We start from the raw sequence: 25,717 nt of genomic DNA on the forward strand, positions 1-25,717 counted from the left end.
TGTCACCGTGGTGCTGCGTCACCCTGTGGCTTCTTGGCCTCACAATATGGTTTTTTCTCTGGCTCTGCTTCTCACCTCCGTCTCCCCTGCTCCTCTGTTGACGTGGTAACTGAATTAGGGAGATTGACCCACTAGATGTATAAAATGCCAACCCTATTCAAAATAGCCTAACTTTCTTTGCTTCCACACAATTATATAGGGCTATTAGTGCGACCTCAAAGACCACACGCTCAGGTCCAAATTCTGCTCTCAGTTGTACCAGTGTAAAACCAGTTTTCAGCAGAGTTACTCCAAATTCACACCAACGTGAGAGTAAAGTTTGCCGCTATACACGGAAATTGTTCTTCCATGCAGGAATGACAGCACTGGAACAGACTAATAGTCCATCTAGTCTGGTATCTTGACCCATGCCAGCTACTTGAGTAGAGGATGTGGACACACATATACTGCTGTTAGCTGTGCAGTGCTGCCTGATGGGGAAGAATTTAATTGTCTGTTGGGGGGGGGAGCATATAAAACTAGTATTGATAGTGGAAGGGCTACAGGATATTATAGAAAGGTGCAACAGGGGCTTCTAAACCCCTAGAAAGAAGATAGATTCTTTTAGGGCCCTATGGGCAGCCCTGGATAGAGAGAAAGGGACGGTGCTGTGAAGGGAGCTGGTGGAGAAGGGGAAGGACGCGTGCAAATCCCTGCGGATCCGCAGGGGCTGGTGTTACACAGCCCGACACGTTAGGGATCAGGGCGGGCGCTATAGGAACCAGAGGGGAGGCCCCTATAGGAGGAGAGGCCTCAGGGAAGGGCGGGTCCTATAGACCGCCCCGAAGGGGGCCGGGCTGAGGGCAGTTCCCGGAAGCGGGCGGAGCATCTCGGCTGTCTCCTGGCTGCGGCTCCCCCCGGGACCCACCCAAGGGGGCCCCCGGGCGGCGGGGATGGAGGAGGCACAGCGGGCGCTGCTGCAGCGGAGCCGCCTGCGCCTGGTGGGGGAGCTGCAGGTGGCTCCGCTCTGGGACCTGCTGCTGCACAAGGGCGTCTTCACCCAGGACATGATCGAGGAGATCCAGGTGCCTCGTCCCCCGCCCCGGGACTGGATCTGGGGTGGGAGCTTGTGGCCGCCCCCCCCCCCCTTTGCCCAGGCTGCTTCCCCATGCCCTGGGGTAATTGCATCTTTAGCCCCCTCCATGGCTAGAGACTGCAGTGTAGAAGGCAGGGCAATATCCCCCCCCCCACACACACACACACACATCCAGCCCCCCGGGGGTTTGCACGACCCCCTTAGGCTTGCTGGGGAACTTCTCCACCATCTCCTGAAATGAACCCAGCAGCCGCTAGATGCCATTGTCAGGCCGCTGAGCTGCAGCCGGGGACCGTCTGCCCGGCTGTAAACAGCTGAACTTTTACAGCCAGTGGCAAATCAGAAGTTGCGGGGAGTTCCCTGGTCATTTCTGATCAGTCCGTTCAGAGTTGTCGCGGGAGCCGAGGTCACAGAGCTGCTGTGAATTTAAGTTTTATGACTGTGAGCTGGAAGGACAACATTGGAATTAAAGTGGCATAACCCTAACCGTGGGGGTAAACATAGGGTGACCAGACAGCAAATGTGAAAAATCAGGATGGGGTTGGGGGGTAATAGGAGCCTATATAAGAAAAAGACCCAAAAATCAAGACAGTCCCTATAAAATCAGGACATCTGATCACCCTAGGTAAACAAGCCAAGAGAAGCTTTAAAGGCTGGGTGTTTGTTGGTTTTGGTTTTGTACAAACTAAGTTAGGGCAAGTTCTACTGTATCATATCATGTGGGAGGCAGTGTTGTCCAGTGGTTGGAGTGGAGCACTGTGGATCAGGTGACCTGGGTTTTATACCTCACTGTACCACTAACTTGCTGTCTGACCTAGGGCAGCTCCTATGTGCCTCAGTTTCCTTACCTATCAGGGATAATAGTACCTGGGCCTTAAAAAATTCACTGGGCCTCTCTACTAGGCAGAAGCTTGAATTTGCTAGCTAGAGGCTGATGTGAAAGATGGGAGGGCCATCAATGAGTTGCCCTGGAGTTGCCTGGCTATAGGCTAAAAAGCCAACACCCTGATCAGTTTATGTTCTGTTCACATCTGGAAAATCCCCCGTCCTTTCTTGTACTCATCACCATGCTGTTTATGAATTGCTGGACTGTAGACACGCCATGCACATGGGATGCTAATGCTTTCTGTCTTCGTTTTGCTCCCCTATAGAGAGCAGGCACTCGAAGAGACCAAGCCAGGCAGTTGGTTACAGACCTTCAGACGCGAGGAAGACAAGCTTTTCCTGCATTCGTCTCAAGCTTGCGAGAAACTGGACAGAATGACCTTGCCGCTTTGCTGAGTGAAGGGGCCAAATTCCCACAGTTGCGTCCGCTTGATCTAAAACCAGTTGAAATTGGCTTACGTGGTGGAAAGGGTGATGCCTGTAAGTATCAGTGGTGCTGCTGTTTTCGTAATAGACAGCAAAATTGGATACAGCAGTTGTAAACCCTGTTGCTGAGGAGGTACAGGAGGCTGGCTAACAGCTTGTGAAATCTGATAGCCCGGATGTCTTCCAGAATCATTGATTGTATAGATTATTCCGCACAGCCACTGGGAAAATATAATGCTATCCAATACCACTGAAAACTTTTAATTGGCAGCGATCTCCTAGTGCTGTGCTAATAACTTTAGAACGGCTGGGTTTTTTGCAGGTAACCTCGGGGGGGTCTCAAATCTGACCTCCGAGGACACAAACATTTCTCTTTTCTATTGGCGAGAGAGTGTGATCCAGCGATTAGAGAAGGGATTGGACATTGGCAGAGCTTACTTGCTGTGGGATTTTGGTCAAATCACAATTCCTCCATCTATAAAATGTGGGTAAAACCTCCTTACCTGTCAAAGGAGTTCTGAGATTTAATTACTGTAAAGCTAAAGTGTGCTAAGATTCTTGGATGGAAGGGACTGTATAGCGTAGTATATTTTATTTGCATTTGATGTGTAACTTGTCTACCTATACTGTTTTTAACTTATATATTCATATTTCTTGGATAGCTAGTTTCATTATCAACATTTTCTTTATTATTCCTAAGGACTTGTCTGCCCTTAAAATGTTACAGTGACACAGCTGCGCCACTATAGGGCTTCAGTGTAGACACCGCTGTATTGATGGGAGAGGTTCTCCCTTGAGCATAGGTAATCCACCCCCCTGAGAGGCGATAGCTAGGTCGACGGAAGAATTCTTCCATCAATCTAGCGCTGTCTACACAGGGACTTAGGTTGGCTTAACTACGCCGCTCAGGGGTGTGGATTTTACACGCCGTTGAGTGACGTCGTTATGCCAGCCTATTTTTCTAGTGTAGACCAGGCCTTATAAAGAGAGTTCTATAAGTATTATTAATTGTTTTAACAAAAACATAAAGGCAGGATCCCTGCCCTGAAAAGTGTCTGCTCTCACTCAGAGAAGTCCGATACACAGGACAACAGCAGAGAAGTTGCAAAGACATTGGGTACTGAGAAGATCAGCACAGTAAGGCCTTGAGAAAGGCAAAGGGTTTGAAGCAGGCGAGAGAGGGGTCTTGGAAGGTCATCCTGAGAATAAGTGGTGGCAGGAAAGAAGAGGCAAAACTGAAACTGGGAGGAGGGATGCAAGGATCACGTAGGACAGAGGACATGAAGGAGTGAGAATTTAGGGTGGGATTTAGGTAGGGTGGAGTAGAGAGAAGTCTTTTTATGAAGGGCATGGCCTTTTCAGGATGCTTTAATTATTTGGGTGGGGTGAGGAAGGGGGAGCGGTTGCTATCTCTAAGAGCACAAGCCAGGAAGAAAGGGGCAGGTGCCTTCTGTGTGATGGTGAGAACAGGTTTTATTGTGTGCTCGCAATTCCCGTCCACTGTTGAGTCTGGTTCTAGCCTCAGCTCCCACAGTTCTAATCAAAGACACTCAGGGGAAAAGTACAACTGCTGTCCCGGCTCCAAGCAGCAGGGTGAGAGGCTCAGTTACCTGCAATCAGCAGTGCTCCATCTGGATCCTCCGGAGAGAGGCCTGCTCTCTGCTTCGTATGCTTTTCTCTCTTGCAAAAGTCTATAGGAAGGGCAGTAATGCAAGGCCCAGATGTCTTATACCTTTACAGATAGGAAGGCTCATGAATATTTGCCTACCCCAGTCCAAGCCGTGACTGAGAGACGCCAAGTGTCAACACGTCCCAGTGCAGCAGCTCAGGGTAAGCAGTCTCCGGTAGCCAATTCTTGGTTTAAATCCTATCTGTCCTTCATTCCTTCTCCTCTCTCCCCATACCTCATGTAGATCCCTTCAGCCCATCTTCCTCTGGGAGCCGTAGCGTGGCCCACATATTGTGCCAATCCACCTTCTGGATGGCGCACTCTCTGGAGCAGTGGTTCTCAACCTTCAGCCCAATCAGAGCTGCGGCCCATATGACATCCTCCAGGCCATACAGGTAGTATTGGATGCAGCCCACGTAACACGTTCTTGCGGCCCACAATGGTAACTAGGTTGAGAACCACTGCTCTGGAGTGTATCAGTACTGCTCCATAACTCTGCTGGAGGCATTCCCTCTCCCTGTACCCTTTTGCCACAGGCTGTCTGAACATGCTGTTTACACGTTGCACCCATCCCCTGCTAGTCCAGGCATCTCTCCTGAGCAATGATGATTTTCTCCTGGTGTGCAGTGACTAGCAGCCACCTGCAGCCATTTCCCTTGGTATCTCTGTGTACCATTAATTGTATCAAATCCATAGTGTGTGTACACATTTTTGGCTAGTGTCTGAGAGCCTGTTAGCCATTAAAAGCACCCAGAGAAGAAAATACCGAGACAAAAACCAAGGCTCTGTCATAAAGGATCCATCCATCGAAGGTGGGAGAGGTGCAGCCCCAAGTGTACTAGTGCCATGTAATTGTTGATTTAAGATGGAATGTAATCAATCTGAACAACTAGACACTGTCAAAAGTAAAACTACTTTGAGTTGTAACACTGGTTGTTTTTATAGGCTAGGCTAGTTTGCCTGCTGCTTAGGAGAGGAGAGAAGGTATTTGGGATGGTAAGGCTATGAGATGATTTCCCATCCGATTCTGTTATGACAAATGAAACTCAAATTCACGACTCTTTGGCCAATACTCTTTGACAGGCCAAGTCCAAAGCCATGATAAATGAACCCCCAGAACTTCACTCTCAACATCTGCAGTCCGATTGTGCATGTAAAGGAACAATGTTTCTTTCCTGTGTGTGGCCAGGAGCAAGGAGGAGTTCAGGTGTGACTGAACATGTTAAGAAATGGTTCAAAGCACTGGAAATATTTGCATTAATATTAATCCCATTAAGCAGGGACCCAGCCTCTAACGAATGTGAAGTAGGTGTCGGAACTGTATGTCATTTCTCTCTCGTCACGTGTTGTAGGTTCTGCTGCAGAGAGATCCAGGAGGAACTCAGATATGGTTAGTTTCCTGTTTCTACGTACGTTATTTTTACTCATTTCTTACTTGAACTACCTCCTTTTTCTCCCCCATCCCACCCACTTTGCATCCCATTTTCAAAAGTCAAAGGGACTTAGGCTCTTAAGACTCCGAATCACAAAGGTATTTAGGTGTCTAAAGGTGAAGCAGGTGTCTTGTGTAATTTTCAAAAGCATCTATGCAGGTGAGGTGCCTAAGTTCCATTGAAAGTCTGTGGGAGTTAGGTGCCTATCTCACTAAGGTATTGTTGTAAATCTCGCTGGGCGCCTGCCATTATTTCAAGTGCCTAAATACCTTTGTAAGGTTCTGTCTATGCTAGAAAGGATTTGCCGGCATACTGGGCAAAATAATTTTTTTGACAGTATAGTTTATACCAGTTCCCCGAACAAAACAAGCAGCAAAAGGACATTTTTGCTGGTATAGCTGCATCTGCTCTAGGGGTTTTGCCAGCCCCAGAGCAGTCAGTTATGGGTGTGATTGTCCTTCCTCCCCCACAACCAACAGAGCTATGCTGGCAAAACTTTTAAGTGCCTAGCAGGTCTAAATCTGGCCCTTAGTGCCAAAGTTAATGGGATTTAGGTGCTTTTGAAAATGTTTGCCTGCAGACTGGTAAGTTACATTCTGCTTATTTACAGTTCATTTGAATCAAACTGTTCTGTGGTGTTTAAAAGATCATTTAAATAATTACTAGCAAATGTGACTTTGATGTCCAGGTGTCAGATGCAGCATCTGAGTGAGTCCTGCCGCTTTGACTGGGCCAGTTCAGTTCAGATTAGAACAATTGTCACACCACACTCGCTCTTCAAATTACATTAAATACAACATAAATATGACCAATAACACGTAGTCAAATATTTTCCCCTAAGCAATTATCTTCAAGACAACTAATAATTACCTAGCGCAACACTTAAAGTGTGCTGCATTTGTAGAGTGGGTATTTTGTTTTTGTAATTATCGTGTGAAATATACTAATAAAAAAAACCCACTAACTAAAATGCACTGCACACATTCATGCAGCATGACCGTTCTAAGTTAAGCTAGTATCATGAATACAGACCTGCATGTTTAGGAAAGTGGAGGCCAAATTCATCCCTGATGTAAGTCAATGGAAGTGAGTTTGACCCTGTATCCATTTCAGTCAAGACCCTGATTCTGCTGATTCCATTGACTTCAGTGGGACTCTGCATGAATAAAGTAAAGCTGGATGTGCTACGTTATCCCAGCTGCTTGTATTCACTCGTATAGGGAGCAATGTTCCCTCTAACTTTTTACGTCCATGTGCGGAATAAATTTTATGTACACCAATATGGAGGTGATGTGTGGTGAGGGTGGGGCTGAGCTGTTTGGGGTACGGGAGGGGGCTCAGGGCTAGGGCAGAGGGTTGGGGTGAGGGGTCTGGCTGGGGGTGCGGGCTCGTGTGGGGCCGGGGATGAGGGGTTTGGGATTTGGGAGGGAGCTCAGGGCTAGGGCAGAGGGTTGGGGTGTGTGGGGAGGTGGGGGCTCTGGCTGGGGATGCAGGCTCTGGGGTGGGGCTGGGGATGAGGGGTTTGGGGTGCAGGTTTCCCCGGGGCTGTGGTGGGGAGAGAGGACTCCCCCACAGTCGTCTGTCGCCACAGCCGCCCGGGGCTGGGGGAGAGCGCCTTTTCCCGCCGGGTCGGCTCCGGGGCTGGGGCTGGGGCAGAGGCACCTGTCCCTGGCTGCGGCAGCTCCGGGGCCGGGGGAGAGATGCCTCTCCCCGCCTGCACAGATGCAGCCGCACGGCTTAGTGGGAACTTAGATAGGGAGCATGGATTCCATTATCCATCTGTCATCCTGGGCAAACAATAAATTGCGTTTACAGAAGCAATAAAATGAGCTTCACGAAAGCTGCATTTTCAGTTCTGAGTTGCATCCCGCTGGATTAGCTGATGGACTCTGAATAAAAGGAGGTTGAATTTAGTTTGTCTGTCTGACTGCTTCCCGGTGGATATGTGGACCAGGTTTATGTTCTGAAAGCTGACCCATGTGGTTACTGCCTCATCATCAACAACGTCAGTTTCATCGAAGAGTCTGACCTGTCTTCTCGAGAGGGCTCCAACGTAGACTGTGAGAAACTGGAGAAGCGCTTCAAGTCACTGCACTTTGACGTCCTGGTCCGACGAGATCTCAAAGCTCAGGTAAAGGTGGAAGCATTTGGCGAGAGCTGAGGGACTAAGAGGCTATGCTGCAGGTGAAGGTGTGGTTGTAGCAGGGGTAGGCATACCTGTGCTAGCTTCAGTCTCACTAGTACAGGTAACAGTTGGAGTTCAGACCTGGCAGCACTGCCTGAGGACAAGCCAATCAGGGAGCCTATGCACATTCTTGGGTGGCTAGCCCTCACTGAAGTCCATGCCGCCACATCTACACTGCTACTGTTACCTGTGCTAGCTGGATTAAAGCTGGTATGAGTCACCTACCTGTGCTACAATCACACCTTCACCTGCAGTGTAGACGTACCCTAAAAGTGTTGCTAGAGGGTGACAATATGTGCTCCAATGGGAAAGGCACATAACCCCCCAACCCCAAACTTCAGTGTTGGAAGAGACAGCAAAAGCATTACTTTCAAATTATCTTGTCTTTTGCTGTTATAGTAACAGACGAAAAAGGAGCCCCATTTTTGGGGGCTTTCTGGGCTGAGTTTTTATTCCTGAACATGATTTATAAGTAATTGTCTGAGGGTGTATTTATTTGATATCTCTGACTGAGATTCTCCCTGACTGGCAGGGCCGGCTCCAGGCACCAGGCAACCAAGCTGGTGCTTGGGGCGGCACCTGGAGGGGGGCGGCGCGGCGCTCGGGCCGCCGGGGAGAGCGGGGCCACAGCCGGGCTCGCCGCCCTCCCCCCAGCGCTCTGGCCGCCCTCCCCCCCCGCGCCCTCCCCCCGGCTGCCGGGGGGGAGAGCGGCGAGCCCCTGTTGGGGCTCGCCGCCCTGCGCTCTGGCCGCCGGGGGGAGAGCCGAGCCCCAGCCGGGGCTCGCCGCCCTGCCCCCGGCGCTCTGGCCGCCGTGGGGGGGGGGGGGAGAGCCGAGCCCCCGCCGGGGCTCGCCGCCCTCCCCCCCGGCGCCCTGCCCCCGGCCGCTGGGGGGAGAGCGGAGCCCCCGCCGGGGCTCGCCGCCCTCCCCCCCCCGGCGCCCTGCCCCCGGCCGCCGGGGGGAGAGCGGAGCCCCCGCTGGGGCTCGCCGCCCTCCCCCCCCCGGCGCCCTGCCCCCGGCCGCCGGGGGGAGAGCGGAGCCCCCGCCGGGGCTCGCCACCCTCGCCCCGGGGCGCCGGCCGCCCTCCCCCGCGGGGGGCGGCCAGAGGCTTTTTTGCCTGGGGCGGCAAAAAAGCCAGAGCCGGCCCTGCTGACTGGTGTACCCAGGGGCTTGATTTTCTGTTTGTTCTTGAATGATATAATTGAATGCCCTGCTTAATATCAACTATCTCCTGGCATACCATTGAAACCAAAACAAACGAGTCTGATTATTTTAAAATCTGAGGCGGAGCATTGGTGTGTGTGCGCACACTCAAATGCACTGCCTTCCATTGGTGCTGCATTTGGAAGAAACGCAGAAATGAGGGTGTCCTTTAAAACAGCAAAGTACATCTCTGTGGTTAAATGGCAAATGTTAAGTAGCAGTAGATTGCAATCACCCTGAACTTGTTCCATCTGACAGTGGTTCAGTGTCTCATGTGAAGAAAATAGGGTGGGTCTCCCTGTGGACATGCATCAGTGTAACAAAATTGTCATCACGCCTGGCACTGATTTTAACAGCCTTGCTAGCAGAAGAGAGGGCAAGGATTGACTGGGCCGTGGAGCGAGCAATGGGTCTGCTCTCCTCCACAGCAGCAGTGTCCCCAGATCAGCATTGAGCAGTGCGGGGAAGCTTGTCTGTGCTCTTGGGTGGGCCAGTCTCCCATCCGACCCCTTTCAGCAGCATGATGTTGATGTGGGATTGATAAGGGGTAGGACTGAAGGTAACAGTTGCTGACCTTTGCAAATGTGTGTAGGAAATTGCTGGGGAGTTGCAACGCCTGGCGAGGCAGGACCACAGCGCTCTGGACTGCTGCCTGGTGGTGATCCTTTCCCACGGCTGTCAGGTAGGAGGATCGGCGCTCTCGTTCATATCTCCCCGGGCTTGGGGGAGAAGCATGCTCCTGAAAAGTGTGTGTTGATTGCCACCGTTCCCTGGGTATCAGAGTGAGGACTGGTTTCTTCTCCCTCCTGTCCTGATCTTATCCTGCGGACATAGGCCATTGGGGCCTCTCTCTTCCAGGCATCGTGCTATGTAGGGTTGCCAAGGGAAAGGATGTTCTAACTGCAATGCTGAACAAAGTGTACAGTCTGATGGGGGTTGCCCGGTCACCATGCGCAATGGGGGCCTCCCTTGGTGGTAGGCCCGGTGGTTGCTTTATAGAATTCTACATCCGCCAGGGGAGCGTCCATGGATCAATGGGGGGTGTATAATTAGTAATAATGAATCCCTGGATTACAACAGCGCCTCGCTAGAGGAAATGTGGTGAAATTACAGAAAGAAGACAATTTAGGGTGGCCGTTAAGCAAATATTCAAATTAGCCTATGGGGCAGTGGGTAAATTAGAGCTGACAAATCCCAGGTTTTGGGGGAGAAGTGGGGGCCATTGTAAGATCAGGGGCATGGGTTTCTGGAATTTAGACTATTTAAAATAACACATGGGTTTTCTCTCTCCTTAACTCACATCCCAAATCCTCCTAAATAGCAGAGCATCGGATTCATCCTGGCATCCATATGCAAGGAATCATAGACTATCAGGGTTGGAAAGGGACCTCAGGAGGTCATCTAGTCCAACCCCCTGCTCAAAGCAGGACCAATCCCTAGACAGATTTTTTGCCCCCAGTCCCTAAATGGCCCCCTCAAGGATTGAGTTCACAACCCTGGGTTTAGTAGGCCAATGCTCAAACCCCTGAGCTATCCCTCCTCCAAGGAAAGACTTTTAAAATGGGGGTTGTTTATACTAGAGAAAAGGTTGGCCTATTGCCTTTGTGTTAACAGCCAGTGGATTTTGCTCTTTCAGACCAGCCATATTCAGTTTCCCGGGGGTATTTACGGCACGGATGGAAAGCACATTCCCGTCGAAAAGATTGTGAACTTCTTCAATGGGTCCCATTGCCCAAGCTTGAGAGGAAAACCCAAACTCTTCTTTATCCAAGCCTGTGGCGGAGGTGAATATTGGCTTGAGCTCTGCTCGTGCTTTGCCTTCGGGGCTCCTTCAGGAGGAGAAGCAGTTGTATGGCCGCTTGCTTGTGCATTGGCACTTAGGGTATAATAATTCTGTGTCATCTCTTTCTTTGGCTGTTCGTATTCCCTTTTCTCAGGCTGTCTTCTCTTGCTCTCTGCCCCATATTCTTATTGCTGGGGCAATGCGTTGATTGGCCATGGAGAGTGAGGTTTCTAAAGACGTCCGAGCCGGAGGTGTGTTCCACTGCACTGGAGCTTTGAGCAGAAGGAAGCAAACCTTTGCAGCTCCTATATGGCCTCTACCACAGCTGATTGTTTCAGTTTTCTGTATTTGGCTCAGAGCATCTAGTTGGCATGAATGGACTCTGTGCTTGAGTGAATTGCAGGTGGCTCCGAGTCAGCCAACGTAGCAGAAGATGAAACAAAAGGCTCCTTCAGTTGAAGGACTGTGTTTGCTAAGGGGTGGGAGGGACCCACTGCTTATTACTTACGTCTGTAACAGAGAAGGGTTTTCTGGTTGCCTCTTGCAGAGCAGAAAGACCGAGGATTTGAGGTGGATTCTGATTCACCTGTAAACCAACCTCGTGGAGGTTCCGTCGAGTCCGATGCAACTCCCTTTCAGATCCAGCCCGGTAACTTGGATGAGCCAGATGCAGTAGCCAGTTTACCCACTCCCAGCGACATCTTGGTGTCCTATTCAACTTTTCCAGGTGAGACACAGCATAAGTAAAGCACTGGCCTAGCAGGTAGGCAGTGGATAGAGCAGTGGCCTGGGATTCAGGGGACTTGGGTTCTATACCTGGCTCTGCCACTGACCTGCTGGGTGACCTTGGACAAGTCACTTCCTCGCCCTCTGCCTCAGTTTCCCCAACTGTAGAATGGGCATAATGATACTGATCACCTTTGTAAAATGCTTTCAGATCTATGGATGAGAAGTGCAATGTGAGAGAGAGGGCTTGTTATGTATTCTGACTTTCCCTCTTTCAAAGCCTTAAAGAACCTATTCTTTGGTGAGTAATAACACCCGGCATTTATCATCTGAGGATCTCAGTCCTTCTCAAACATTAATTGAGCCCCTCACCTGCATGAGGCAAGCAGTTATTATCTCCACTTTAGACGGAAGAAACGGAGGCACAGAAAGGTTTTGACTTGCCCCAGGTGACCCAGTGAGTCTGTAGCACTGGTCACACTCCCGCACGAAGGGTCCGGATGTTCTAGTGCTGGATTTGGAAGACGTTATCCATAGGGTGGAAATTCTACTCCTAAGGGGGTTAAGAAGGAAAGAAAGGACTGCTTGTAGGGAATGAGTTCCTTACTTTCCCTGTGTTCTCCTAAGGTTTTGTCTCCTGGCGGAATACCCAGAGTGGCTCGTGGTACGTTGAAACACTGGACAGCGTACTTGAACAATATGCTCATACTGAAGACCTGCTCGGCATGCTAGTGAGGGTAAATGTTCCTTTGTCTGACTCTCTTGCGGAATGTAGGCATTTGTTTTTGCATTTAGTCAGGCGTAGACACTTAGGCCTCCATTTTCAATAGTGACTAGTGATTTTTGGGTGCTTCAGTTTTGGGGGCCCCAAAAAGAGATGCCTTGAAAAAGCCTGGTTTTCCGAAAGGGCTGAGCACCTGCCCTCTGAGAATCAGGCCCCTTTCAGGTGTCGCACCCAAAATCACAAGTCACTTTTGAAAATATAGGCCTTAATCTTTGCCTAACAGCCTGCCCTCACCCTGCCTCAGAGCAACGTACCGTCCGTCCGTCCTGTCACAAAAAAGCCAGACTGTCAGAGCAAACAGCAGCAGGCACAATGGTAGTGTGTTGAGATAATCTCCTACTTGGACGTATAATAGCAAGACATGGTTGTGTTTGTAATGTTCAGAGTTCTCCGTATTCATCTTAGCTTTTTGCTTTTACTCTCTCTGCTGCCATGGTGAGGTTTTGATTTGTCTCCTGGAACGTCCTGCTAGATGGATAACCCCACCAGAGGCTTGTGTTAATGTTATTTTTTTTATCTTGACTTGTGAGTGATGTAATTGCATCTTTATTTATGTGCATGAAATGTAAACGTGTATGTTAATGAACCAGTAAGTTTGAGTATATACTAATTTAGGATTCTCAGAAATAACTCTCCCATATTGTGAATGACGGGTACAGTGTTTTAGAAATAATTCAGTGAAAATCCTAACCTCTCAAACTAATTTTTAAGGTTACCCGTTCCATGCTTCAGCTCTCATACACTGCAATGAAATAGCACAAAAGCCCATTTTGTCGCTATCAAATGCACCACTGTGTTTACTCAGCAGTGCCCAACAATAATCATAATCATTCACTTACCAGAAATTGTGTACTGGACATACACCTACAACTCAGATAGTGGGAAGGTGGTTGCTTTTGTCCATCAAAGACTAGGCAAATGACGTTCCAATTTTCAGAATTTCAGCTGATCTTTTGCATAACCCGTGTGTAAAGAAGCATCCTACCTTGTCCTCAAAACGGGAAAGAAAAATTGTTCTCACAATCTCCTGGACCTAATTCTGCTCCAGTCGAAGTCAGTGGCACAACGCCTGTTGATTTTAACGAGCTGAGGATCAGGCCCTCTACTTCTAAAGTGGTCAAACTGCTTTCAGTCTGGAAAGTGAATGCTTTGAAATCGTTCGGTCCCAGTGCAGGATTCTTGGGGAGGTGATGGGGAGTCTTAGCAAATACAGGAGGGGAAGAGGGATAATAGACCTTTCTGCTTTGAAAGAAACTGCATGAAAGTGTCGACACAAAAGAAATGACTGATCTCTTGTGAGCAAAAGAAAGGTTATTTCTGATTCATACAAAGAACTGTATGTGTGGGCTGGGCAGGTGTTGACTGCTCTCGGGCAGCCTTCAGTGGTTAGCATCTGATGAGGAGCACGGGGGTGATGGAGTGGCTCTGAAGTGTCTTAGATGCAAAGACCTACAGTACAGTACAGAGGTTTGACGCAAGATCTGCTCTTGGGCTCTTTATCTTGCCCTGCCCTTCTCCAGAGTTGTCTTAATTCTGCCCGCAACCCCCCCCCCCCCACCTTATAAATGTTAAACCTACCCACTGCCTCTCCTCCCCCTTCCCTAACATATACAGCCCTCCTCACTGCACCGATCGTTATCTGTGCGTCTCTAGTGCTCCAACACACTCAACCAGCAAACTAGCCAACTCCTTGGTTTTTCTCTTTCCCAGGTGGCTCATGCTGTGTCTGCTAAAGGAAAGTACAAGCAGATGCCGGGCACTTTTAACTTCCTCCGTAAACAATTCTTCTTCGCGACAGACTAACGTTGTGGTTGGGAGGTCTCCACCATACACCCGGATAGACTCCTCTTCAGGCCTCATGATTCTGCACCTGGCCGTTACTGCTCTGAATCAGTGCTCCCGTTTGCCTTCATCTTTTCATGGATTCATTTATCCTTGGAAGCTTAATGTGTTCACGCGCTCATTACTGTGAAATAGACGCCTCACCTCCTGCCTGGTCAGACCAGGACTGGTCGCTTTCTAAGCTCAAACATTTAAGACCGACAACAAGGACTGAAGGAGGTTGCAGCCTTGGTCTCTGTATCTCTGCAATCCAGAGGGCCATCCCAATGGCCGTTTCAGGCCCCACTCTAACTATGATTACGGTGCCCTCTACCAGGAGGCGTGGGTGAAGTGTCGGCATTTTGTAATTATCTTTGTGTTTACGCTCTTTGAATCAAAAATGCACCTGAATCAAAAGCCAGTGTTTGGGAGTGGGGAATAGTTTTACAGCATCTGTTGCCCTTTTGTATTAAAGACCCCACTCTTTCTATACAGTTTGTCTTGCTCTTTTATTCTCTTGTCTCTTCACCAGATAGCCTGGTGTTCTCTGACTTCTCTCTTACTGCTAGGCGTCTCCCAGTGTCCGGGGGAATAAAAGCATGACGATTTTAGCAAAAAAAATATTTTGCTGGCTCTTTAATAACTCCCCCACTATTGAATTATCACAGCCGTCCAGGCTTACCAGGAACACCAGAGTAGCTTAGACCAGCTGCAGCTAGTCTGTGATGCTTAATGGCTGATTCTCTATTTAAATAAAATCAGGAGCGTGATTCCTTTGGTTGCTGTTTTAAGACACCAATTCAATTATTTCCCCCCGTGGCTGACTCACTGGGTGTTGGTCTTATGTACAATTCTGATTGGCTTTACTGTAGAAACACTGTATGCCTGGCACCTGCACTGTTAATAGTCCTCCAGGGAGAGAGAATCAGAAGACTTATCTGTGGGAAATGGAGCTGGGGGGCCTTGTCATGTGTCAATGGGAGCTGCAGCTAGGCAACACATGCCTTCTGGACGAAGTGATATGGCAGGGCTAGGATAGGTGAGGGACTCCGTGCAAGAAAGGGGAGAATCTGGAGCCCTGTGGTTCACTACCGTACATTCCCTTCGCTGTGCTGGAACGTGCGCTCTCAAAAGCCACGTAAGTTACTGCTACTATGAGCACTTATTGTCCTTTGCCCCCTCCCTTGGCATCCTTGCAGCATCCCTTAGCCAGCTGGCTCTGAGTCGGAACGTTCCCCAGGCCATAGCTCATCCTGATTCTTGCTCATGTGTGCAGGACTGAACTGACCAATTGTCTGGCGTCGGTTTTGCTCCTTTCTGGAGCATCAGAGCTTCTTTGTTAGGATCATTTGACTAAAGGCAATGGGGATGAAGGTGGCCCTAAGTCCTTCCAGGCTGTTTCTATTGGGTAGTTCCCGGCTCTGAAAGCTCAAGGCAGAGAGGGCGAATTTATGGCCTTTCACTAACTCTTTCCAAGTGGGTTAAATTTTATAGTGGTAGAAAAATGAACACTGGCTTCTCTTTCCCCTCTGAAGGTGTGCATGGAACTTCTGTTGGTATGAGATTTATGGGCTGCTGGGAAGAGATAAGCACCATGGGCTCCATTCCCCTTAAAAGGGTCAACATATATCATGAGAAATTATCCTCAGTCTTTAAAAGCCTCCCTGATATTTCAAAGTGGCTTTCAGGTGGTTCCCTGCTCTACAGCATGTTCTTCAGCCAGCAGCCGCTCCAAGATCACTTCCAACGGGCAGGCATAACACAACGAGTAACGGCATCAAATCACTGAATGGGGAACTGCCGGGAGCTGTGCATTGCGTATTTTGGGTTCCCATCAAGAGCATTGCCAGGTTCTTGGGATTTATAGTTCTTATAATTCTCCCCCTGCTCAGGTGTGAGGCAAAGGGAGAGTTGGCAGCTGGAGCCTAGTACGGGAATGTGGCGTTAGAAGGGAGTGTGGGGACACTAGGGTGACAACACACATTTCTCATGTCAACCACTGTGGCAACAGATGGCTCTGGGTGAGCCCCCACCTCCTCATTCTTGTGTCGTGCTTCATATTCCACTTCTATTCATGTTGGGTTTTATCTAATGGAAGAAAATGCTCCATTGCATAACTTCCTGCACCCATTGTCATGTGCTTCCATCCTAAAACCTCCCTTTCCCCGAGGCACAGGCTATACACGTATGTTGCAAACAAATGTTGGTTATTTATTATACACAGATTCCTTCAGCACCTCATCAGATTGGAATTTCGTGATTACGACTTTATTTCAAACAGCAAAATAGCTTCCCTTCCCCCAGCACAGGGTTAGTCTGTTGTCCACGGCTCTTCAGGTTAGTTGTTTGCCATAACCTACAGAAAGTGTAAAGCAAAGGGGGGGAAATCAGACCAGAAAACTAAGGAAATCTGTAAACAGGGACATCCAAACTCTACAAATTGTCCCTTTAAATACATAAACCAGTCCTACAACCCTCTCTCTTCCTAAGTCTTTAAGAGAGGTGATTTGGCTTCTGAATCATCCTTTATGTTAAGGGTTCAGTTATAGTTGTTAAATATTTGATAAGAACATTATAGCCATGAGCAGGATGTGTTACTGATCACCATAGTAATAGATGATAGATAATTAAGTTGTTGGACATCAATTAACATTTATTAAAACTCTATAAATATACCCTTAATATAAAGTGTGACAGATTTATTCCAAAACATCCAAACTTTGGTTAGAAATGAAGATCATTTGGATAGTTGCATTCAACAGGAAGACACGTCACCTTTGCTGCAGGGACTAATTCCCTAGAAACAAGACCACATTCTCTTTTGGTGTGTTAAGGGATTGTCTACACGGTGAAGTTATTATGGAATAAGTTAGGGTGTGAACTTAAAGTGCACCAGCTATTCTGGGGGAAGTGTCCACATGGGAAGCTCCTGGTGGCCAATTTACCCATATGGACAAACCCTCGGTCTTGAACTGTTTTGCGGCTGTTTTGTTTTGTTTTACCCCGAACGACCATTTAGAAGTTCATAGCAGAGTTTGTTCTTGCTCAGCAGCAGACACTAGACCCTTACCGTAGCGATCCAGCTGTTGAAAGCGGAGACCCGAGTGAAGACGGAGGGTTTGCGGTAATAATTACAGCCTAGCGACGAGCCGAAGCTGACTACGCCATGCACTTCCCACCTGCCGTCAGCACCTCTGCAGTTCAGTGGGCCACCGGAGTCCCCCTGCAAGGAAGGAGAGGCACAGTCATTGAACGCCAGTTTGGAAATATCCACATCTTTCTATGGTGCATGAGAAGAGAAGTCACTGCCACGGGTCTCGTATAATTGGAGATGGGACATGGGAGAAAGGCAGGAGTGTGAATGAAATGAATATAGGTTCTGTCTTATGAGGTGGCTCCCAGCTGCCATGTTCAGGTCCAACATGCAGGTGGTGTTTGGATCCTGGGGTTTGTGGTGGATCCTTCTTGTAGGAGAGGGTATAGAAATGTGTCTTTTAAATAGTCCTTCAACACGTTAATTGCTATCAACCTCTACGAAGGGGTTTCAAAGCCCATCTAGAAGGGATAGATCCTAGTACCCTCAGGAGCGCCGCCAGCTTTTTTGCCGACCTAGGCGGCGGAAGGTCCCGCCCCCGAAATGCCACCCCCGACAGAGGCGGCGGAAGGTCCTGCCCCCGAAATACCGACGACGACCAGGGCAGCGGAAGATCCGGTCACCGCGGTTGCCGCCCCCCAAATGTTAATGCCCTAGGCGACTGCCTAGGTCGCCTAATGAGTTGCGCCGTCCCTGAGTACCCTGCCCCATCTTCAGAGTCCCTTCCCATAATGCAGAACTCTCTAAAGCCACGCCCATAACTGCCCAATTCTCCGGACTCACGTTGCAGCTGGAGATCAGCCCGTCGCCGCCGGCACAGACCATGGTGGTTTTTACTGTGCTACCCCACCAGGCAGGCAGGGAACAGGTGGCATAATCCACCACGACCAAGGGCCCTTGCTGCAGGATAGCTGGGAGAGCGCCGTTTGCTGGTAGGGAACAGAAACAAGGGAGTAGCATTAGCTCCTGGCAGTGAAGAAACAGCAAATAACATGTCCAGGTACAAGAGTCAACAGGGAATCCAAGCACAGAGGGGTTGCAGAATCCAGTCCTTAATGCAGCCCTCCCTCAGAAAACTGTCTGAACTAGATGGATAATCCTCGTCCATCTTAACAATGGCTCTCTGTCAATATCGCATGGGAAATCAGCTTTAACGTTCACATATCAACACTCTACTGGCGTTAGCGTCGGCAAACAGGCCAAGGAAGGAATAGGCCAGGATTCCTGCCCTCTGCTCTAACCTCTCTAGGTGATGCATCCTGCTCAGGATTGAAGCACAAGGCTGTTGCCTGCATTGTACCCATTCTCCGCATGGGGACTTCCCTGTTCCAGGCTGGCTGTCCATCACTAACATTCACTTCTTTAAAGCGGCTTTTCAACTCTTCCATGAGCACTAACAGCCCCACCAGTCTTCAGACCACTCTGACTTGGGTTACAATTGCATCTCGAGGCCTCAGTTTGGGTCCTAACAAAAGCTAAACATTCTGCAAGGAAAATGCAAGAACATCTCCGCTGCAGGAGTGGAGCCAGAGCCTGGTCAGATCTCTCTTTGAATTGAGGGCTAAGGGGCACCGGAAAAAAGAACCTTATTCCAGTCAATCCCAAAGGAGACGTTAACACAGACAGACTTAGTGTTCCCACTGAACTGTATTAACACTTACTCTGCAGCCTTCCCCATCCTGTTACGTAGCAGACGACGCCAGAGGCCAGGAGACTGTTTGCTGCGGGGAGGCAGGCCGGCTGGATTTGATTGCTCCGGGCAACGCTCTGTGAGAGTTTGATCAAAGCAATGTCGTTGCTGTGTTCATGTGTGCGCAAGCCGGGGTGGAGGAGGGAGCGCGCAGAGAAGAAGAGTGGAAAAAAAATAGACCCATTAATACGTAGCATTTATAGAGGGCTCTGTCTATTCGAAAGAGGGGCCCCTGCCCTTAGGGGAAGGAATGTCTTCAGGCCATGACAGAGGCGTCCCACCCCTACCACACCCAAACGCATGCCTTGGTGCCCATAGGCCCTGGTGGAGCACCTTGATTTTCCTTCCCCATGGCACAAAAGCCATGTGGAAATCCAGGCCCCAGCATCTCCAGCTCCTCTGCCCACAGGGGGCTCAGTTTGACAGGCTTGTCCTGTCTCTGTCAAGCTTTGGGGTAAACACAGCCTGTGACTGTGAGAGCTTCTGGAGAATATATAGAGAGGCTCCTGGAGCTTCAGGGTCGTCCAGGTTCCCTGATTTAAAGTACTCGTTTCCGTTCAGCTCCCTGTGGTGGGCAGGCGTCTCCCTACAGAGCTGCCCATGCTGTTACCGAATCATCCTTCCACTCAGAGACTCCCAGGAAATGGCCTTTCAGCCTGGGGCTTCCTTCTCAGGCTGGGGCAGGTGTTCTGTCGGGGCCGGGGGAGTGAGACCTTTGGCTCTGTCTTGGAATCCCCCCATGGATAAAAGAGTTCAAGAGGCCTATCCCCTCCTCCCCCAATCAGTGCTGCCCGTACTCCACCTCCAACACATGCCTTAATGTCCCCCGGCCCTGTTGGAGCACCAGGACTTTCCTTGTGTGAGGCCTGTGAAGTTTGTGTTTCAGTTTATTGCCGAGTCAGCATCCAAACGTACAAGGGCTCATCTCTTGTGTGTGAGCATCAATCAGGGCCGCCCAGAGGATTCAGGGGGCCTGGGGCAAAGCAGGGGAGCTGCGGCGCTTGTACGCACCCGGCGGCGGTCCGGGTCTTTGGCGGCATTTCGGCGGCGGGGGGCCCTTCAGTCGCTCCGCGTCTTCGGCAGCACTGAAGGGCCCCCCGCCGCCAAAGACCCGGACCGCCGCCGGACCAGGGCTCGCGGGGCCCCTGTGGGGCCCGGGGCTTGGGGAAAATTGCCCCACTTGCCCCCCCCCGGGCGGCCCTGGCATCAATGATTCCATAATCGCTATTTGTTTTTCTTTTTACCACTCGGGGTTTGCCGAAACCCTTCCCTCACAGTAGGGCAGTGTGCTGTGCCTTTCCTCTCCAGACGGGGAAGCATTTAAGTAATTTTTCAAGCCTTCCTGAGCCTAAATAAACATCATTATATTGTGCCTGGTAACTGCTAGACTGAGGTGTAATAAACAAGTGGAATCTAAAAGTGTTGGCTGCAGTCGGACACGGTCTAGCTCTGTTTAATGGGGTTCAGCCCTACATTTGGTAGATAACATAATGTAGTAAGTTTCTCAACTGCTTGGTGTTAAGGCCCCTAATAGAGGCAGCTCGGCCCTGGGCAGTTATCATAATATGCCATTCTATTAATCCATGAGATGCTCACACTTGAATACTGCGTGCAGTTCTGGGCACCACATTTCAAAACAGATATATTAGAATTGGAAAAGGCACAGAGAAGGGCAATAAAAATGATTAGGGGTATGGAACAGCTTCTGTATGAGGAGAGATAAAAAGACTGGGACTTTTCATCTTGGAAAAGGGATGACTAAGAGGGGATATGATAGAAGTCTATGAAATCATGACTGGTGTGGAGAAAGTGTTATTTAACCCTTCACATAACACAAGAACCAGGGGTCATTAATAGAGAGCAGGTTTAAAACAAACATAAAGAAGTACTTCTTCACACAAAACAACTAGATAAGTTCCTGGAGGACAGGTCCATCACTGGCTATTAGCCAAGATGGTCAGGGACACAGCCCCGTGCTCTGGGTGTCCCTAAGCCTCCGACTGTCACTTGATGGTTGACCTGTTCTGTTCATTCCCACTGAAGCATCTGGCATTGGCCACTGTCCGAAGATAATATACTGGACTAGATGGACCATTGGTCTGATGCAGTATGGCCGTTCTTATGTCCTAGTTCTTGTACTACTGCCTTGGGAAGGTGAGCTTGGCCACATACGTGGGGACGCAACGCGCAGAAAGTTGGAAACTGAGCTGATTAGCGGAGCTAATGCACTAGGACTTCAGCAGAACCAAGGAGTCCTTCAGCAATGTGGCATCAATCCAAGTTACTAATAATACTTTGCACTTCTAGTAGCTCCTTTCATCTGAAGATTTCAAAGGACTTTACATACATTAATTGAACCTTTCCACACACCTGTCAGGTGAGAGCTCTCTTCACCCACTGCTAAGATGCAGGAGACAGTGTTGAATTGAGCAAGGCACAGCTGTGCCATGCAGCCATTGAATTGAATTCAGTTGCAATAGCTGGAATTTGGCTAGGACACTGGGGTTAATTCACCTGTACTCGTACAAAACCTGCTGTGGACTCTTTAACAGCCACAAGTGGTCAGCATCTCAGGGGAACGTGTCTGAAAGTTTCTGAGATAGTGGAGGCTGAAGGCATCACTTAACTATTGGGGAGGTGGCTCCTGCACTGGCCTCTGTCCCTTTGGGGGTGATGGGCGTCTGCTCACTGAGCCAGGCACGCCCGTCCTCCATAACGTGACAAGGGTTTGAATGGGGAAAGGATTGCCCACCCAGCACATCCAGTCTCCCAGTATTTTGGAATAATCATTTTGAGCCTATGCTGTAACAACTGGCTCCAGATTTGGAGCTGCCCACAGTGTGGGGGTGTTTGGACCGAGGGGTTTGGTTTGGGGCCCTATCTCTCATACTTTGTATAAATAGCTGCTATCAACTTACCCGTTTGAAACACGGTTTGAGTTCCAGCCTTCATGGACAATGATTTTTTCTGGACTGGCTGCAATCGATCCTTGTTCAGTAGCCTTTAGGTTGTATTTGCCAAGAAGCACTCGATAGGTCCGAGAAGAGCTGGGGAGGAAAAGGAATCGGGAGAGCTGCTCAGATATGTCACTCCCTGCATGCTGCACAGTCACACGCCACTTTGGGAGGGGCGGCCAAATGCAGCCTACGGGTCTCCAGTGGGAACCCTCTGAAAACTGCAGGTGCCAGCATGCATTGATCTATAGTAACAGCTGTTGGCTTAGGATGGAGCATTGCATGCTGGAACCTATAGTCACTAGAGGCTGCACCTCCACATGGTCCTCTGCCTCCTGCCAAGATTCCTGCTAAACTTGGGCCCCAGCTGATCTTCAGACCATGAGGCTGCCATTTCCTGGCACAGTTGAGCAATTCCGAAGGCCTCTCTGGTAGTGTGACAATGTCTATTACAAAAGCATCTCCACTGGTACATAGGTGTGTGTAATAGTATTGTGCACCCTGGCAATCCTACCTCACACACAGCCAGCCTGTGAGAGCTCAAATCTGCTCTGACGATGCTTTCTCTAACTGGAGTGGTAATAACCAGCCCCAGTGCATGTGAGCACAGGAAACAGGCCTGTACTGAGCTGCTGGGTAGGGGAGCTGGCCTTGATTGAGGCATTTAATGTGATTAAAGTCAAAGCTGATCACTCCCCTCATTTTTACACCATCACATAATCTGAGAACAAGAAATTCTCTCACTGAAATTGATGGCTGGTGATTTTAAACCCAAAGGGAATATTTCTTCATGGAAGTGGGTGAGCCAGTGAACCTATGGAACTCACTGCTACATCTGTTTGTAAAGAGAGCCCAGCTGATTTTAAAAAGGGCCGGATAATTTAATAACTAATATTTATTGTTATACATGCAAAAATAAAGCAAACAAAATAAAGCAGGGCATTGCACAAGCAGGGGAAGAGGAATGAAGTTTTCCTCTTCCAGTGAATCATCAGGTAGGGGCCACTGCCAGAGACATGATCTAGACGTGATAACCTTTTTGGTGGGGGAGAGCCTGTTATTAATATGCTTTGGCTTTCTCTTTACCTCAGAGCATTTACAGCTTTCTGCACTTGGATTTCAAAGAAATGATTCTCCAGGATTCTACAGCTAACGTACCTGATGCAGTGAGCAGCTGTCAGGACCCAGTTGCTTGCAATGAGGGTTCCCCCACAGGTGTGATGCCAGTTACCGCTGGAACTGTATTGCAGGGACACCTAGGAACAATACGGTAAGAATGCTACTCCACTGATTGACCTCTCCTTCTGTTGGGAAGGTGAAAAGCTGGGCACCCAAGTGCTCCGGATCCAGATCACTCTCTTGTGAAAAGGCTTTTTTCCAAAGTTTCGTTTCGGTGTTGCTTTCCCAAAGCTATTTACTAAGCATGGGCCAAACAGAGGGTTGTATTTGCTACAGAAGAAATGAGTTCATGAAACACCTTTTTGCCACTCTGTGTAGAAATAGGTCCCTGTAGGTGGTTTGGGGTTTTGTTTTTTAAATATTTCACTGGGTTTAGTGGGCGAGTGACCTGATCATGGAAATGGAATCTAGGGAAATAGGGATCTGGGAACTCCCAAGTTGTCACTTCTGTTTTGCCTTTGACTCATTGTGTGATCATGGGTAGGTTGCTTAGCTTCTCTGCCACAGTTTGCCCAGATATGCCATGGGGATTGTATCAACTTTACAGGGGTCATTTATTAACTTTTAAACAGGTGAAGAGCTAAATAAGTGCTACTTTTTAAATGTATTCTAGGAGTTAAATTGTCCCTATTTTCAGACATGGGTCACTTGCTGAGCATGGCTCTGCATACCTAGCAAAATATAATGACACCAATCTCTTGTTCCTCTGGAGCGTTCATCCTGATGGATCCCAGCATGCTTTGACACTTAGCTGACCTATCAGCGGTAGACAGGAATCACTTTACTCCCCAGTTAGTTCTTTAAAAGAGCACAGTAACGCTGCACAGCCATCTAGGATGGGCGGTTAACAGTCATCATTAATTGGTAACTTGTCTTTAGCACCTGCCGCGCGCGGAGCTCCAGCATTAGGAAATGAATCCCGACACGCGCCCTTGGGAGGAGGATCAGAAACTGAGGTACCATGTCCCAGAATAGCATGTTGGTATCATTTCCCAGCATGCTCTTTGTTTGCTGTTTAGTGACAAGCTTATCAAACTGCTCACCACATGGCCCTGGGCACAAAGAGAGCCAGTTCCCACACCCATTGAAGCCAGGGTGAGTTCCTCCTCCCTCACTGATTGCAATGGGAGCTGGCTTGGGTGCTAAGTGGCTTGCTTAAGGCCAGGCAGTGAGTCTGTGGCGGAGCTGGGGATAGAACTCAGTTCTCACACCTCTTGCAGCATCTTAAGCACAAGGCCAGTTGTCCTTGTAGTGTCCCATTCAGAATACAGCCATGATACACCAACACGGTCTCCCACTTTGTTGCCTCTGTAGGCTGAGCTCACCGCACGCACCAGGGGTCCTTAAGTTGCATTCCCCATTCTACCCCCTAAGCTCCTTGTGTGCTGCCCTCCCATCCCCCTCACGTCAGGGACACGTGTAAATAGTTCCGCTTGTATAATTTGTTAAATTATTTCTTTTCTTTCTATGAAGGAGCGAAGTCCTTCAGGGGGTCAATATCTTCCGCTCCATTGGGATGATGGGCAGGGCTGAGATCTGGGCTGTATTGTTACACTAGACGGGGTCAAGGGCTGTCATCAACCGCTCCTTTGATCTCTGGCGATTATAATAGACCAGCTAAAGCTGCTGGGTCGGCTAACCAGATACAGGGGGCTCCAGGTGTCCTCCACTTTTCATTTTCCGATTTTCACTAATCTCAGCAGGGCTCTGACCACGGACGCCTAGAACATTCCCTGGGAGTTTGGAATGGATCGGATACCGTGTTCAAAAGTTATCGCATAACCGACAGGGAAATGCCATCAATGCGAGTGTAGGCTGAGCAAAGCAAGGCCCAACGTCATGGGAAGGCAACGTGGCTCAAGGTATCCTGGACTGGGCTAAGGAAACCAGGGAATCACCAACCTGCCAGGGCCAGCTGAATGGTCTTGCATCTTCTCCTCCAACCACTCTGGTCAAGAGAGGCGGGTAAGCGGGATCCCCACAACTGAGGGCTGGGAGGGACACAAGATGGGGTCCGCGTTAGAAATCAGAACAGATCAAGCCACCAACCAAAACTGACCTGATCTTTGTGTAACACATGGTTGAACTGCTCTTCTTCAGTGTCAGGGGCCCGATCTGGCGACCTCTCTATCACTATAGATGTTTCTAAGCCCTAATCTATGATGCCCCTTACACTGTGCCCATCCCTCTGATATCTGAGCACCTCCAGGCTGCTGGTCAGTGTCAGGACCACAGGCTCAAGCTAGAAATCTGTGGTTGGTAAAACAGATGAAAACCTACGTCTAGGCGGGATACATACCCCCAGCAGCCAGCGTCAGGGTAGCGAACAGGATACGGATCATGGTGCCGTGTAGCTGTGTCAGGAGCAGCGCCTCAGCTGAGCCCTCTTATATGGCTGTAGCGCTTATCTCTGGAGATACGGCCTGGGGGAGGGGGCGTGCGGCTCAGTCACCAGTGGGAAGGTTTCGCAACCATGGGACATTTTCCTGTGTGTGCAAATGCTAAAAAAAGCTGGACCTTGAGATGGAGGCTTCATCTCTGCCTTGTGTGGGGAGAGCTGCGTGAGCTGGATTTTGTTTGTTGCAGCTGTTCGCTCTCCCACTACCTTGAGTCCTGGTCACAAACATGTGGATGGAAAGGAAAATTACCTGAATTTTGGGGGTGTAAATCTCCCTCCAGCAATTCATGGGGGAACTCCTAGTCCACAAGGTCCTCCAGGAGCCTCTGGTGTTGCAATGGAAGGATCGGGCTCAGGGCAAAGCCGCCAGGGCCTGGGTTTGAGGGTTAAATGGGGGGGGGGTGGACAGGGGTG

General features: G+C 49.4%; 2 protein-coding genes across 2 annotated transcripts; one reads left to right on the top strand and one right to left on the bottom strand.

Annotated features, from left to right (window-relative positions):
• Window positions 1–932: 932 nt before the first annotated feature.
• Window positions 933–14,481, top strand: CASP9 (caspase 9). The gene is made up of 10 exons (XM_065421294.1): window positions 933–1,064; window positions 2,227–2,440; window positions 4,127–4,216; window positions 5,408–5,445; window positions 7,443–7,619; window positions 9,467–9,556; window positions 10,511–10,658; window positions 11,205–11,384; window positions 12,011–12,120; window positions 13,878–14,481. Exons 1-10 carry the CDS (start codon window positions 933–935, stop codon window positions 13,968–13,970), a joined length of 1,272 nt encoding a protein of 423 aa, XP_065277366.1. The 3' UTR covers window positions 13,971–14,481.
• Window positions 14,482–16,326: 1,845 nt separating this feature from the next.
• On the bottom strand, window positions 16,327–25,247 carry LOC135893471 (chymotrypsin-like elastase family member 2A). The gene is made up of 8 exons (XM_065421297.1): window positions 25,205–25,247; window positions 24,808–24,896; window positions 22,885–22,982; window positions 21,691–21,819; window positions 18,744–18,880; window positions 17,866–18,011; window positions 17,059–17,211; window positions 16,327–16,344 (listed from the first exon to the last, which is right to left on the bottom strand). Exons 1-8 carry the CDS (start codon window positions 25,245–25,247, stop codon window positions 16,327–16,329), a joined length of 813 nt encoding a protein of 270 aa, XP_065277369.1.
• Window positions 25,248–25,717: the final 470 nt, after the last annotated feature.

Source organism: Emys orbicularis, chromosome 22, assembly GCF_028017835.1.
Source record: "Emys orbicularis isolate rEmyOrb1 chromosome 22, rEmyOrb1.hap1, whole genome shotgun sequence".
Lineage (NCBI taxonomy): Eukaryota > Metazoa > Chordata > Testudines > Emydidae > Emys > Emys orbicularis.

What these genes read in the sequence shown, in the direction of transcription:
- CASP9 (XM_065421294.1), top strand. Translation starts at nt 933, where the DNA reads ATGGAGGAGGCACAGCGGGCGCTGCTGCAGCGGAGCCGCCTGCGCCTG. An exon ending in CCAGGAGGAACTCAGATATG is followed by an intron (nt 5,446 to 7,442) that starts GTTAGTTTCCTG and finishes TATGTGGACCAG; the next exon opens with GTTTATGTTCTGAAAGCTGA. An exon ending in TCCTTTCCCACGGCTGTCAG is followed by an intron (nt 9,557 to 10,510) that starts GTAGGAGGATCG and finishes TTGCTCTTTCAG; the next exon opens with ACCAGCCATATTCAGTTTCC.
- LOC135893471 (XM_065421297.1), bottom strand. Translation starts at nt 25,247, where the DNA reads ATGATCCGTATCCTGTTCGCTACCCTGACGCTGGCTGCTGGGG. An exon ending in CCTGACGCTGGCTGCTGGGG is followed by an intron (nt 24,897 to 25,204) that starts GTATGTATCCCG and finishes TGTCCCTCCCAG; the next exon opens with CCCTCAGTTGTGGGGATCCC. An exon ending in GGCTGATCTCCAGCTGCAAC is followed by an intron (nt 17,212 to 17,865) that starts GTGAGTCCGGAG and finishes CCTTCCTTGCAG; the next exon opens with GGGGACTCCGGTGGCCCACT.